Below are 16292 nucleotides of genomic sequence, written 5' to 3'. Positions count from 1 at the left end.
GACCCGTGGCGAGCCGCCGCTCACTCCGGTCAGGTGATCACGTGTATTTAATGCATTTCGACTTACAATATTTTCAGTTTGCGATGGGTTTCTCGGAACGGAACCCCATCAGAAGCTGAGGAGCATCTGTACCTTCATGGTAGATGTGACAATAAAGTATCTCTTCTTATCTCAACCCATACCTACGTTGTAATATTATCACCAATTTCCTGCAATTAACTTCTACTTTGACAAGAGTAGCTTGTTGTGTCCCTGCTTCTCAAATAATCATGACTTTGCCACCTTAGATGAGGAGATGGTCATCGATCCTTTCTTTGCTAATGTGCATTCCAGAAACACAGCTCGATTCTCCAAGGCGATGGTGTGTTATTAGCCTCAGAAACTTGAGCTAGTCCAATTAGTTGGGGACCCCTTATTTACACAAAATAATCCTTAAATCTCGCAGATTGCAGCAGGGACATCCCTCATCATGTAGGTATCGCACATCCTGGGCTTCAGCTTCTTCATTAATTAAAACATTGCACTTAGGACATTTCAGCACTGATCAATTGTGTCATCCACTCCCTTAAATTTAATATTCGTCCAGCTGCAATTCAAGGCTGAACTCGCCCAAATGCTGAAACCTTGTTGAGACTGCACTGCGCTGGTCTCTTACTACTCAGGATACTCAATGAGACCATAATCTTAATTTGCATACTGGGCGAGATAAAAACCAAACAACAATGGCTGATCATGTTTATGGCAAATCAATTAATTTTATAGTCTTCAATGCTGTAATGTGTTTGAGTTGAAAATTAAGCAATTTTCATTTGTCAAAATACTTTCAAATTATCATCTCAAACTTCAATTGCCACTTGATGGTTTTCTGAGCAAATTACTAAATGAGTCAATTCAGTGGTGTGGGTGGGTGGGGGGGGGGAACTTTTCTCTTCCTCACGGCGCGGGGTGCGGCTCGGCTGCGGGGCCTAACATCACCCGGTGCAGCTCGGCTGCGGGGCCTAACATCGCCCGCTGCGGCTCGGCCGCTGGACTTTACATCACCCGGTGCGGCTTGGCCGCTGGACTCTACATCCCGGTGCGGCTTGGCCGCTGAACTTAACAGTGCCCGGTGCGGCTCGGCTGCGGGGCTTAACATCGCCCGGTGCAGCTCGGCTGCGGGACTTTTCACCGCTGGTGCGGCTCGGCTGCGGGACTTAAAATCGCCCGGTGCGGCTCGGCTGCGGGGCTTTTCATCGCTGGTGCGGCTCGACCACGGGACTTAGCTGCGCAAGGCTTGGTTGCGGGCCTTTCATCGCCCGGTTCGGCCGCGGGACGTTTCAGCGCCCGGTGCGGGAACTGTGCGGGTCGGTCGGGGACGAGCTGTCTGTCCGTGGGCGTGGGGAAGAGAGTGGAAGTTTTGTTGCCTCCATCACAGTGAGGGGGTGTTTGGAGTCACTGTGATGGACGTTTGTGTTGGGGTTATGTGTCTTGTGTTCTTTGTTTTTTTTCTATGACTGCTATGTAGTTTCGTTCGGTACTTCGGTACCGAACGACAAATAAAGCTCTGTTATACCTGTTATGTTATAGTTGTCTTTTTTGTTACATGCAAAAAAAACAAAATTCCCATGACTCAGCGCTCTTCCATCATAGCTGTTTCTATGTGTAGGAGTGTAGGAAGGTACTGCAGATGTTGGTTTAAACTGAAGATGGACACAAAATACTGGAGTAACTCAACGGGACAGGCAGCACCTCTGGAGAGAAGGAATGGGTGACACTTCGGGTCGAGATCTGAAGAAGAGTCTCAACCTGAAATGTCACCCATTCCTTCTCTCCAGAGATGCTGCCTGTCCCGCTGAGTTACTCCAGCATTTTTGTGTCTATAGCTGTTTCTATGGTCCTCTCCCATGGTTTTCTTGTTCTTCTAACTTACAAACAGTTCAGATTAAGAACAGTTTTCAGGAATGGAACCCTGCCATAACCTGGGGACTGCCTCTTGTATAAGCCAGGTTGAAGGAATGGGGAGAAAAGATCCAGATGATAAGTCAGAATCTGTGAGAAGCACCAAGAAGGCAGAGGGAAAATTACCACACATTGTATTGGCAAACAGTGCATTGAGACCATGACCAAAGCAGGCAAAATGTATAGGAAAGAACTGCAGATGCTGGTTTAAACCGAAGATAAACACAAAATGCTGGAGTAACTACTGGAGTAATTACTTCAGCATTTTGTGTTTATCCTTGGTTTAAACAAGTATCTGCAGTTCCTTTTGACAGGCTGTCCTGCTGTTACTCCAGCATTTTGTGTCCATTACCAAAGCTGGTGGGGGAGTTTGTCAGGTCCCAGTGGAGGAGCTACGATCATCTGAGACAATCATCCTACTCGTTTAAATCTCTTTTCCACCTGTAAATCTCGAACCATATTCTTCAATGTCTCTTTCCCTTCATCCTACCTATTATACTTAAGTTTGGCTTGTCTGTATTGATGTACAGTATTATCTGATTTGATAGGATAGCATGCAAAACAAAGCTTTTCACTGTACCTCAGTACACATGACAATAATAAACCTAAATCTAAATTATGAAGACCGGGCTAAAAGCTGGACATGAATGGAAGCTACGTGTTTCACATAAGGTATTTAAGGAAAGACGATGAAACTGGACATTTCAATAAATGGGAAACATACAATTTGAGCCACAGCAAGTGGCTTTCAGTAGTGAGACGTGGAAACACAAAGGCTGGAGTTGAGGGAGGGGAGGGATTGCCAGCATTTCCCTGCACGTTCAGTCAAGAATTTGGGAATTGGATTGTCCCAAAGTATTTGTGGTGTTGTTCAGACCGCATCCTGACATTGGACATGGAATCCTGCCACGGAGCCAAAATGTTTGCACTTTCCCTTGCACAAGTTACATGGCTGCCCACTGAATCTGTACGACATTAATTTAGTAACTCCACTTCCTTCATAAAGACAGGAATAGTTGGAAGGTATTTTGTCTTTAAATTAATTAACAAATGTATTTATTTGTGTATAAATGGTCTTTCAACTTTATTTTTTAAGTCTCTTTTTTATAGAATTTAACAATTTTCAGCAGTAAAATTCAGTTTTATTGTTCTTTGAATGTTTTTAAATGTTTGTGGTATTCTCACTGGGAATCTGCTCCACATACACTGGGGACTCAGTGAGCAGAGGAATCGAAGGCAACCAAATCTCCAGAAAGTAACTGTTACTCCACACTTGTCCCCTTCCCCATGCACGGCCTCCAGCCCACCAGCACCACCAACAAAGTGTTACAAAGAAGTGTGGATCACAAAAAAAAAAGAATTATTTTGTTGTAATGGACAAAAGCTGTCTGAATTTAGGGATAAAGCACGACTGACTAATCTCATAAATTCATAAATTATAGCAGCAGAATTAGGCCATTCGACCCATCAAGTCTACTACACCATTCAATCATGGCTAATCTATCTTTCCCACTCAACCCTATTCTTCTGCCTTCTCCCCATAACCCCTGAAACCCTTATTAATCAATCTAGTGGATTTTGTTTCAGAAGGTCAATAAGACAGCCTGTGGGTTTTCCAGGAGGCATTACATTAAATTCTGTAAAAAATAAATAAAATACGATCAAACAAGACTGATACTTCCTCAAAGGGATGATCCAGTTTCTCCTCCTAACTGAAACTCTCCATCCAGACACTATCCTGGTAAATCTCTTCTGCACTCCTCCTGTGCAATCACATCCCTCCTCTGGAATGGTGACCAGAACTGGACAATATACAGCATTGTTGCATAACCAACGTTCTGTAAAGTTGTGTCCTAACTCATTGCTCTTATATTCTATGCCTCAGCACATGGAAGTTAGTATCCCATATGCCATCCTTACTTCCTTATTTACCTTGCGCTGCCTTCTTCAGGAATCCTTCCCCTTGAATGACAAGGTACCCCTGCTTCTTCATGCTCAATCCCCACCATTTACTACATCCATACTCCCTTTCTTACTTTACCCTAATGCCATCACCTCACAAGAGGATTAAATTCTATTTGCCATCGTTTTGTCCATTTCCCTTCTGTACCCTGATTCATTATTACCCATTATTCATCCAACAACTGCACTGCCTTCATCAACACATTGTGCTACTTATTGTGGTTTTGTGGTCACAGGAAGGAGATGCAAACCCTACCTAGACAGCACCAGAGAAAATAAACCTTAAGCACCGGAGCTGTGAGGCAGCAGCTCCAGTAGCTGCCCTACTAAATTATGTGGGCTCGGCGATCGTTTCGCTGAACACCTCCGCTCAGTCCGTCTCAACCAACCTGATCTTCTGGTGGCTCAGCACTTCAACCCATGCCCAATCTGGCCTTTCTGTCCTGAGCCTCCTCCATTGTCAGAGTGAGGCCCAGCGCAAATTGGAGGAACAGCATCTCATATTTCGCTTGGGCAGTTAACACCCCAGCGGTATGAACATTGTCTTCTCTAACTTCAGGTAGTCCCTGCTTCCCCTCTCTATCCTCTCCCCCTTCCCAGTTCTCCCACTAGTCTTCTTGTCTCCGACTACATCCTATCTTTGTCCCACCCCCTCCCCTGACATCAGTCTGAAGAAGGGTCTCGACCCGAAACGTCACCCATTCCTTCTCTCCCGAGATTCTGCCTGACCTGCTGAGTTACTCCAGCATTTTGCGTCTACCTTGGATTTAATCAGCATCTGCAGTTTTTTTCCTACTATGCGGTCTGCCAGATCTAGATGGGCCTTGTAGTTTCTAGCATTGGTGCACCTCATAGTTCCATAATTATTTTAAGGAATTTCATTTCTCATCACAATGGATATTTTATCTGAACACTGGCCATATTTTGCATGAAAAAATATTTTCTGTTATTATTGCCCATCCACCAAATTACCTTTACTCCAGTTAGAACCTGTGTCCACTTGACAATGCCACACGTGTCTCCACTGCTCTGGTACTTGAAAATTACTTTGACTTTTAGTTTGCATGTCACAATGAGGTGACATGCTCACTTTACTATTCACCGGCCAACCCAAGATCATGGCAATGGACAAATACAGATAGGTAGGAGAACTATCTTCTTGGACAATCCAAGGTATTTTGAGTGAGGATTAAGATAATCAAAAATGGTGATTTGCGTTATTGAAATATACAACCAAAAAATCTTTGTTTTTACATACTTTATATTTTGCTTTGCAGGCAGAATCTTTTGAATATTCTTGTAATCATAAAAACCATAGGAATGGGATTTCACCTTCCCGTGGATGGAATCCGATCTTTGTCTTTGGTAAGCAAATGTTTATTTGTTGGGATTGTTGAATTTCTATCATGGTGAACAACATGTTCCTAAACTGCTTTGGATTCAACATAACTTTTGCTTGGCTTCAAAAGCATTGTCTCTTTCCACTGACTCCAATCTTATAGATGTGTGTTGTTCAGCTTTTGTAGGAACCATGCCATACGTATTCTATACAGGAACCATTAAATGTTATCAATTTGGTCAAATGTACATGGAATGATGAACCCCTATTGAGATCAACAATGTACAAGCTACACCAAATGCTGGCGAATAAATCATAATCATACTTTATTAGCCAAGTGTGTTTGGCAACATACGAGGAATTTCATTTGCCATACAGTCATACCAATAAAAAGCAACAGAACACACAAAATACATTTTAACATGAACATCCACCACAGTGACTCCTCCGCATTCTTCACTGTGATGGAAGGCGAAAAAAAAGTTCAATCTCTCCCTTCTTTGTCTTCCAGCGGTCGGACAAACACCAGTGTAAAACACGCAAAAGCAGAACGTGTAATGCGAACAACATGCAGTAGTTTTCTTCCATTGTCAAATGGAATCTAATCACAAAATATGGATGGAGGTTAAGTAGGTATAAAGAAAATGATTAACATCCACCATGTCCAATAGAAATTTGGATTTCTTCGATATCCAATAGAAATTTGCTAATCCATACCGAAGATTTAAAATGCTTAATTTAGTTTGTCTTCTCCCTATTTGGGAATAGTTAAGAAGATACATTTTCAAACTGTTAACATTTAGACTGAAATGTTCAAGAAATATCAAACTTCTTGTGAATTGTAAATATTTCAATTTTAAGAGAAATAAGCAATTATTGCAAATGGATAACTTAATTTCCCATGATCCACTGTGCTACCAAAATATGGTGCGTCGGAGAACATCATAATCTTGTAGTTTGTGCAGAAGCTTCTATCTGACCCAAAGCTTTGTCATTTCTGTGATATTCGCAGCACGATGCACGTCGCCATGCGGTCAAATGAACATTTCCCACGCTGCTCTTGCCACGCAAAGGACTTGACATCCCCTTTTTACGCCATCCCCTTTATATTTACGATACATCTAAAATAGACTGGATATGCTACATTAGGTTCCAGGGTTACAGTGAAGGATGATTACACAGACATACACATAGCAATAAACATAGGCCAACAGTATCTGTACGAACATGATGCCAAGATAAACTTATCTCATTTGCCTGTTCATGATCCACATCCCTCCATTCGCTGCATATCCACATGCCTTCCTAAGAGCCTCTTAAACGCCATTATCGTATCTGCTTCCACTACCATCCCTGGCAGCAATTCCAGGCACCTACCACCCTTTGCGTAAAATAAAAACAAGTGCTACACATTTCCTTTCAACTTTACCCCTCACACCTTAAAGCTATGCCCCCTAGCCTTTGTCATTTCCACCCAGAGAAAACGACTCCTACTGTCTACCCTATGCCACTGTCGGCAATATCTACCTATCCGCTCAAAAATATAAGTGGCTGAGACTATATTTAATTTCACTTTCTAATTCTTTCAAAGCGCAAGTGCATCAATTAGATTCCGCTTTAAAATTGGTGCCATAAGAGATGTAGAAGGGTAGTCGAGGACGGCCACATTACAGATAATTGAAATAACATAAATCAAAGTTTAAGCCATGTTCCTTTCCTGTGCATTATTTCCATTATAAATGGTACTAACGAGCAAGCCAAACATACTTTCTCAGAGGGTCAGTTTCTTCTCCTGCCTGCCCCCGAGCCAGTGAAACATTAATGTAAATTTAATCCAGCAGCTGGCTTTCAAATACTGATTGGGTATTTTCATTCCAATTCCTTTTACCTTAATTTGTTTTGTTTCTCACTCAAATTTCTTCAATGAATACTTTTAAACAGGTCTCCGTCTTTCAGGTGCAATTATTTGATACCTTTTGTCCCAATTGACATATTGTATATTAATCTGTCACCTCAGATTGCCTCTTTTTGTCTTTAAGAATCAAATTATCATTAAAAACAACTATTAGTTTTTATTTCACAAGTTACACTGGGTATGGTTATGATTAGTCCTTTTATATACATATTGATGTAACATTGGGATTCATGGTGGCGCAGCGGTAGAGTTACTGCCTTACAGCGTGTTTACAGCGCCAGAGACCCGGATTCAAGCCTGACTATGGGTGCTCAGTCTGAAGAAGGGTCTCGACCCGAAACATCACCCATTCCTTCTCTCCAGAGATGCTACCTGACCCGCTGAGTTACTCCAGCATTTTGTGTCTGTCTTTGATTTAAACCAGCATCTGCAGTTTTTTGGAGGAACTGCATCTCATATTTCGCTTGGGCAGTTTTCACCCCAGCGGTATGAACATTGACTTCTCTAACTTCCGATAGTTCCTCTGTCCCTCTCTTTCCCCTCCCCCTTCCCAGTTCTCCTACTGTCTTCCTGTCTCCTACTACATTCTATATTTGTCCCGTCCCCTTCCCTGACATCAGTCTGAAAAAGAGTCTCAACCCGAAACAATCACCCGTTCCTTCTCTCCAGAGATGCTACCTGACCCGCTGAGTTACTCCAGCATTTTGTGTCTACCTTCGATTTAAACCAGCATCTGCAAGTTTTTTTCCCCTACTGACTATTGGTGCTGTCTGTACAGAGTTTGTACGTTCTCCCCGTGACCGTGTGGGTTTTCTCCGGGATCTTCGGTTTCCTCCCACACTCCAGACGTGCAGGATTGCAGGTTAATTGGCTTGTTATAAATGTATGTGTAGGATAGTGTTAGTGTGCGGGGATTGCTGGTTGGCGCGGGCACAGTGGGCTGAAGGGCCTGTTTCCGCGCTGTATCTCTAAACTAAAAACAAATTGCTCATCTAAATGATGCAGCTGCATGTTTTTCGATCTGCATGAAAAATTTCTGCATTGAGCTAATGCAAACACTTGCAAGTCATACATTGAGGATTATTTCCCTTCCTGCATATTGCCTCTATTCTTGCAATAGAAATGCCAATACCATTCCTCACCTGCTACAACATACATCAACACTGGAGTCTCTGTAACTAAGCAATAGACTTCAAAAGACCACCATGCCGCCCAACCGTACGGATAATGTCTTTTTCAAATTATTTTCACAGTAGATTTGAGACATCTGGTAAATTAGACAGGAAAACTACCTAAATAATTCATTGTGCCAGGATAGATATACCATTCAACCAGTGAGATTTTTTTTCACGAACTTGATTGCTCCACTCTTAGTTTCTATGGTTTCAAATGGTACCGATGAAAGTGTTCCCTATGTAACTGATCCTTTGTACATTGAACTTGCACTTTTATACTGAGCTTCACATTGTGTTCCCTTATTTCATGCCTCAAACTTTTTTATTCCCATCTCTGGTCATTTGCTCTCTCTCCAATATCCAGCAGCGCATTTCCACCTTTTCATTTCCTCCCTTCCTGCATTATGTCAAGCATATGTCACTGTGTCAACATTGAAAATCTTCAAACAAGCAGGTTGACATTTATGATTGGATGACCTTATTGCATCAAGATACGATTTCACTAAAACAATTTATTGATTAACCTCTAGATGCAATTTAAAAGACTGACAACATTTACAGATGTATTCTGGTATTCTCCTCACTGACAGACATGAACAATACCCAACTAGCCTAAGGACTTTGGTTAGTCCTGGTCATAACTTATCTTAAAAGGAAATCTTTTATTTTCTTCATTGTTGCATTCCTGACATCAGTCCATCACTTTCTGATCATTATTGGAAAAGTACTATAAGCACCAAATTTTAACACTAATGGTCTAGACTTACGGAAGACTCCAAGAAAGACAAATTACTGAGTGGCATGGAAATGATCATATTGTTCTCGCATTTTTCAGTAATACCAAGATGAATTGTCTATACCAGGGAGAACTGTGTACTGAACCGTCCATTATTTTTCCCAATGGGAGGAGGCAGAGACCATGCAGAACGCCAATTACCTACCAGTTCTAGGTACACCAATATACCACAATCCGAGTTGAGGATTTTCAGGATGCGATTTTATTTAGTTTGAAAATAAGGGAGAAGACGATAAGTGTGCATCATTGTTCAAGTTAAGTTGGACAGTGACTTCCAATGGCTGTACCTTCATAGTTAAACAGAAATATCATCATCTTGCTGAATGAACTGCCCTACTCCTTCTTGATTTATTAAATCTTATCTTGATTTAATAGCATCTCACTAACAAACCTTGATTTTAGGGTTTAGTTTTGGAGATACAGCACAGCAACAGGCTCTTCGGCCAACCGAGTCCACGTTGACCAGCAATCCCTGCACACTTACACCATCTTACACACACTAGGGACAATTTACAATTTTTACCAAGCAAATTAGCCTATAAGCCTGTACGTCTTTGGAGTGTGGGAGGAAACCGACGATCTTGGAGAAAACACGCAGGTCATAGGGAGAACGTACAAACTCTGTACAGACAGCACCCGTAGTCAGGATCGAATCCAGGTCTCTGGCGCTGTAAAACGGCAACTCTACCACTGCACCACCGTGCTGTCCCAAAGGTTATTAAGGTTAGACCAGAACTTTGTTAGATAGTACTTGTCCAATTTACTGTTTGTAATTTTTAATAAATTATGAATTTATTTACAGTTAAACAAACCGTCACCAAAAATTACTTTTCACAATGTTACTTTCATTCCTTCTCATTTTTAAAATGTTAAGAAGAGAAACTTCTATTTAATATTGATCTTTGTTCTGTGTCTTATCTCTCTTTCATTGCTTCACTTTGTTTCACTTTCTCCACAATTTTATTTTGATTGATTAAGTGACATTTCCACGTTTTGATTATCCATGCCTCAGTGGGGATATGTTCCCCTGACTATCCAACCATAGTTGCTCTCCCCTTACTTACAGATACCTTGCAAGATGAAACATTTAGTTGCCATTATAATTCACCCAGAGCAAACCAGGCTAAGTCGCGATGTGATATAAACCAAAACTAAGTTGCGTTTTGCAATAGCAATCTCAAACTGATTCCGCAATGCGATTCATTCCAAATAAAATTAAAATACAAGATCTCTGAAGCACTTGCAGAATCTGGCTATGTCTACTGCACCGAGAACTTCCATTATTGTGCGGTCGTTTGCGCGAGTTGTTTTATTTTGGGGGGGTGGGGGATTCTGCACACTCCAAAGACATACAGGTTTGTAGGTTAATTGGCTCAGTATAAATGCAAAATTGTCCTTAGTGTAGGGTAGTGTTAATGTGCAGGGATTTCTGGTCGGTGCGGACTCGGTGGGCCAAAGGGTACTGTTTCTGCACTGTATCTCTAAAACTAAAAAAACTAAAAACTAAAACTAAAAACATAGGGGTCGCTACCTTAAAAAACAATCTTATTTGGATGCTGAAAGTCTGCTTGAGGTGTATAGTTCAGTTCAAACATTAAAATATGTTTTGCACAGGTAAACCCATCGGCTTATTTTTAAAAGTGGATGCATTAGACTAAGAATAATTTACTGGTGCTTGCAGCACAATCTAATGCTATTAAAACTATTCCTACCCTTCCTGACATCCTTATAACAGTGAAGAGCAAGAGCATGATTAGGCATGCTTAAAATATTTAAATAACACTCGTACTCAAACTTTCATTTTTCAAACTTTGTTCTGAAGTATTCACTCAATTAATTTAAAATTGGCATTAATTGGAATCAGTTCAATTCAATTGTAAAATTCTCACATCCAGGGAAGGAATGGCCATTCAATATATCATGGAATTACCAGTTCATCAAAAAAAATTATACACTGCCTGCCACTGGAAGACTTACGTCATTGCTGATCAACTCACCATTGCAAATTGTGTTGCTGTATGAAATCCATCTAAGTAAATCTATCTACAATAAATCTAAGTAACCGTGTTACCAGACAAGCAGTTCTTCACTATTCAGTGTAGACATGTAGAAAAATGTACACTCAGGATAGGGTCAACGAAAGGTTCACCTTTTCAACAGATTCATTCATATAACAAATTCATTTTCAAGGTCATCTTAACCTTGCATAGTTTCCTTTACTTTTGTTGGTTGAAAATTAATTGTACATCATTCAGAGGGTTCCAGAATCATTTATAATCAATGGGATTTGCATTACATTGAATGTCTGAATGTCTGTAAAGTGAAACAGTTCAGAACAACATTTAACATGTTTGTTTATTAGTTGTGACAAAATTCATGTCTCAGAAATAAATTCCGAGGTGACATTTGGAAGGAACCTAAGGTTTTATCAGCAACAGATAAATATAGTCCTGATTTTAATTGGATATTAACAAAGCATATAATAAAGTATATAGTAGAGGCTTACTGACTCACTTCATGTCTGATCATTTTGTGGAGTAACCACCTCCCCCCCTGACAGACCTGTATGGCTGCAGACAAAAGGCCTCCCTTGGCAGATATATATTGGGAGATAACATTTTGTGGGAGTTTATTATTCACCATGACTTGAAAAGATACATCTTGTGTAGTTGACAGCATGATTAAATATACGTGCACTGTCCCGATCGATGTTCTGGGGCAGTACAACAAAGCAGCTAGTCTGTACAACAGTAAATCAGCAATGTGACCATACACCTGCTCTGCTGAGTCAAGTGCATTGTAATCAACATTACCCGCAACTGGTGCACAGGATTGCACTTGCAATCTGTTTTGCCAACAGTCTGTCTCTTACTTTGTGAAATACCCCATTAGTCTGTCTTCATATTCTTTCACCAGATGTATTCTGTATGAATATCTACTAAATTCCCTTACAAAACCTGGGAAATCAAAAAAAGGCAGCGTGCTCCTTCTTATAAGAAAATGTAAATAAAGTCCATCTCCCAATGTACTATATATAGATCCTTATTTTCAGAATATAATTGTTTCATGTAAAGAGGCATGGAGTTAATTAGTACAGAAACAAGTCCTTAGGTCCAACTCATCCATGCCGACAAATAAGCCTCCCTTGGCTAATCCCATTTGCCTGTGTTGAGTCTAGATCCATCTAAACATTTTCTATCCATGCACCTGTCCAAATGTCTTTAAATGTTGGAATTGTACTTGCCTCTACCATCAGTGCGAAGAAGGGTCCTGACCCAAAACATACCTATCCATTTTCTTCAAAGATGCAGCCTGATCTGCTGAGTTACTCCCGCATTTTGTGCCTGCCTCTAACATTCCCTTTGATAGCTCATTCCATATACCTAGCAGCCTGAACTACTATCTACCTCATTGGAGACCTTCAGACTATCTCTATCTTTGATTGGACTTTACTGCCTTTATATTGCATTAAACATTATCCATGTTATTCCGTTTATCATGTATCTGTACACCGTGGATGGCGTGATTGTAATCGCGTATTGTTTTTCTGCTGACTGGTTAGCACGCAACAAAAGCTTTTCACTGTACTGTGGTACACGTGACAAATTATACTCAAACTCAAACCTGTGTAAAAAAACTTGTTGCTGTGGTCCCCTTTACATCTTTTCCTCCTCTCCTTAAACCTATGCCCTCTAGTTTTTGACTTCCCTATCCTGGGAAAAGGACTGTGACTATTCACTTTATCTATACCCTCATGATTTGAAAAACCTCAACAAGGTTTCCCTTCAGCCACCTTTGGTCCAGGGAGATCATCCCAGCTATTCCAGTCTCTTCTTGTAACACAAGCCGTCCAGTCCTGGCAACATTGTAAATCTTTTTTCTGAACTCTTTCCATAGAAACATAGAAACATAGAAAATAGGTGCAGGAGTAGGCCATTCGGCCCTTCGAGCCTGCACCGCCATTCAATATGATCATGGCTGATCATCCAGCTCAGTAGCCTGTACCTGCCTTCTCTCCATACCCCCTGATCCCTTTAGCAAAAAGGGCCACACCTAACTCCCTCTTAAATATAGCCAGTAAACTGGCCTCAACTACCTTCTGTGGCAGAGAATTCCACAGACTCACCACTCTCTGTGTGAAGAAATGTTTTCTCATCTCGGTCCTAAAAGACTTCCCCCTTATCCTTAAGCTCCTTAATCCTTAATCCATCTTCATCTTATTCTTCCTATGCTCTGGTGACGAGATCTGCAAACAATACGCCAACATCTTGTGCAGTTGCAACTTGATATCCCAACAGTTAGTGTCTCACCTAGTGAAGGCAAGCTTGCCGTAAACCTTCATCAAGCAAATGTGGAGCATGTGGTTATTTGAAGCAAATCACAAAGGATTCTATGCCCATTGCTTTCCGTATAAAAAGTTCAAGGCACTGTGTGACAATTCCTAAGGAAATAAAAAATAGTAGTAAATGACTGACTGCTTTAAACAGCCTGTCCTATCCATGCAAGGATAAATACTGCAATGGAGCAGTAACAAATTGCAAAGGTAAGGAAAATTAAATCTGCTCATACTCACCACTGCTCGAAAAGATTGGTAATATTCATACTGTCATTGTCATACACCACTGAAACAGGTCCTTCACCCAACTCGTCCATGCTGAACAAAATGCTTCATTTCAGCTAGTTCTATATCCCTCTAATCCTTTCCTATCGATGTACCTGTGCACGTGTCTTTTAAATATTGTTATAGTACGTGCCTCCTCTGGCAGCTCGTTACATGAGTGCCATTCACTGCACACGCTAAATGGATTTCTTGACACGGACTGAGGCTTTCGCAAGAATGGAAATGCAGATGAGAATGAATGGAAATGCAGATGAGAATGAATGGAGTTGTGACAATGCTGTAAGGCCCTCTCTTGAGAAACCACCATGTTAATACCACCCCTCCCCATAACAGGACCACTTAAACAGTTGTGTATGAGGCAAGGAGGTCTGAAATGTATCTTGGGCGTGGGCTGGAAGCTGCCTAGAGCTCTGTTTACATGTTTGTTAAGGAAGGAGTAGTGACCATCAGCACTCATGACAGGAAGCAAAGATGTAGTTCACGAGATGAGATGGTACATTTGCATTTTCCATGATTTTTTACCATGATTCCATTCAATTACAGGTGGAATTATTGAAGAAAATCCAAGCCTTATATTACTTAATTGAATATCAACTATTCATAGATTAGTTGACATAAACATTAAACCCAATTATAAATGATGTAACAGCGGAGCTTAATGTGTTTAACTTAAGGCAAGGAATTCTATGGACTAGCCTCAAAAAGAAATTATTTTGTGAATGTGGCTTTACCGTTATTCCTTCAAACTTCATGCCATTTCTGGGAAATGCTCACTCACCGATTTGTATTTCACAAAATCTTAATTTAACATTAGTTTTGGAGTCAATTGATCTCCCATCCATCTCAACTTCTCTACATCGGCAAGACCAAACGCAGGCTCGGCGATCGTTCCGCTCAACACCTTCGCTCAGTCCACCTTAACCAACCTGATCTCCCGGTGGCTCAGCACTTCAACTCCCACTACCACTCCCAATCTGACCTTTCTGTCATGGGCCTCCTCCATTGTCATAGTGAGGCCCAGCGCAAATTGGAGGAACTGCATCTCATATTTCGCTTGGGCAGTTTACACCCCAGCGGTATGAACATTGATTTCTCTAACTTCAGATAGTTCCTCTGTCCCTCTCTTTCACCTCCCCCTTCCCAGTTCTCCTACTGTCTTCCTGCCTCCTACTACATCCTATATTTGTCCCGTCCCCTTCCCTGACATCAGTCTGAAGAAGGGTCTCAACCCGAAACAGTCACCCATCCCTTCTCTCCTGAGATGCTGCCTGACCTGCTGAGTTACTCCAGCATTTTGTGTCTACCTCCTAACCAGTAAACCTATCTGAGTTTTGTCGGGCACAGTGATCAACGAGGCCATGTAAGAGACCATTTGAAACAAATGTCATTTTGCAAGCACTTTCTCTGATAGCTTTGTGGTGCTTTACACATTTCGATCATCATTTTCCATTCAGATCGGCAGCATTTTTAATTTTTTATTTCATTGATCAATTAGTTTGTGGGTTCAATAGAAAAAATGATACACTCACTGATCAAAAGGAACAGTAAATTAGTTTATCTGCTGTCCTCCTTGAGCTTCACTGTTTCATATTTCATTGGTAAGGTGTAGTTTTAAGTGTTTCAGTGACAAAGAGTATCTTTGTATAAAACATTAGGCAATTTAATTTAGGTCACAAAGTAAATTATATTTCTTAGCCTATAATAGATTTTTCTATTCAAGAATTTCCATTAACACAGGATACATTAGATTGCTTGACTTAAAACAAAGTTTTTTTTTTAAGAAGTTAATGGCATTTCTTTGGCATTGTTCTGCTACATGCAATTATGCATCTGGCATATTAGAAGGCCAATGTTTACTGTGTCTTTTTGGTTGAGTAAGTAAATACAGAGGCAAGCATTATTCATTAAGTACAACAGGCAGCTTAATAGAGTTGCACTATATTTTACCAAGGTAGCAAAATCAAAGCCCTTTCCAACTGTAGTGATTCTACACTAGCGGTCATGAAGGCATTTGGCAAGACGAGTTTTTCCTCTTAACTGCTTTGAATATTTCAATGTAATAAAAAGAAACTGCAGATGCTGGTTTATACCAAAGATAGGCGCAAAATGCTGAAAATAATTCAGTGGGTCAGGCAGCCTCTTTGAAGATAATGGATAGGTGACATTTTGGGTTGAGTTTGAAGAAGTCTCATTACTCCATTTTCTCCAGAGATGCTGCCTTCCCTGCTGAGTTACCCCACCATTTTGTGTCTATCTTTGAATGTTTCAATCCAAACATTCCACAACTTCATTCATGTAGTTCATTAAATAAATCATTTTGGTGCCTTTCCACTATACTGTTTATTTCCGCTTCTATTCATTTAATGGATGCTCTACCCATTGTTTTCCCTCAGCATATATTCACTCCTCAAATCAGGGTTGTATTACAACAGGTTAAGAGAGTGGATTTGTTTTAATCCATTTATGGGACGGGGCACTACTGATCAGTAAATGTTTACTCCCCATTCCCAACTCTCTTGAGAAGATGATGAGCATTGAGGAGATGC

General features: G+C 40.8%; 1 protein-coding gene and 1 long non-coding RNA gene across 5 annotated transcripts in view; one reads left to right on the top strand and one right to left on the bottom strand.

The window, feature by feature from the left end:
* LOC144603731 (uncharacterized) overlaps nucleotides 1-16292 on the bottom strand; it is a 120969-nt gene that overhangs the window by 33161 nt on the left and 71516 nt on the right. The window lies entirely within an intron of this gene.
* cped1 (cadherin-like and PC-esterase domain containing 1) overlaps nucleotides 1-16292 on the top strand; it is a 219716-nt gene that overhangs the window by 187103 nt on the left and 16321 nt on the right. For all 4 annotated transcript variants that reach the window (XM_078417409.1, XM_078417410.1, XM_078417408.1 and 1 more), the window contains one exon: nucleotides 5178-5265. In XM_078417409.1, the coding sequence (XP_078273535.1) occupies nucleotides 5178-5265 (88 nt within the window). The remainder of the gene's footprint in view (nucleotides 1-5177; nucleotides 5266-16292) is intronic.

This window comes from Rhinoraja longicauda, chromosome 20 (genome assembly GCF_053455715.1).
Source record: "Rhinoraja longicauda isolate Sanriku21f chromosome 20, sRhiLon1.1, whole genome shotgun sequence".
Lineage (NCBI taxonomy): Eukaryota > Metazoa > Chordata > Chondrichthyes > Rajiformes > Arhynchobatidae > Rhinoraja > Rhinoraja longicauda.
Note: the sequence above shows the minus strand (reverse complement) of the source record. Positions and strands in the feature narration are given on the sequence as shown.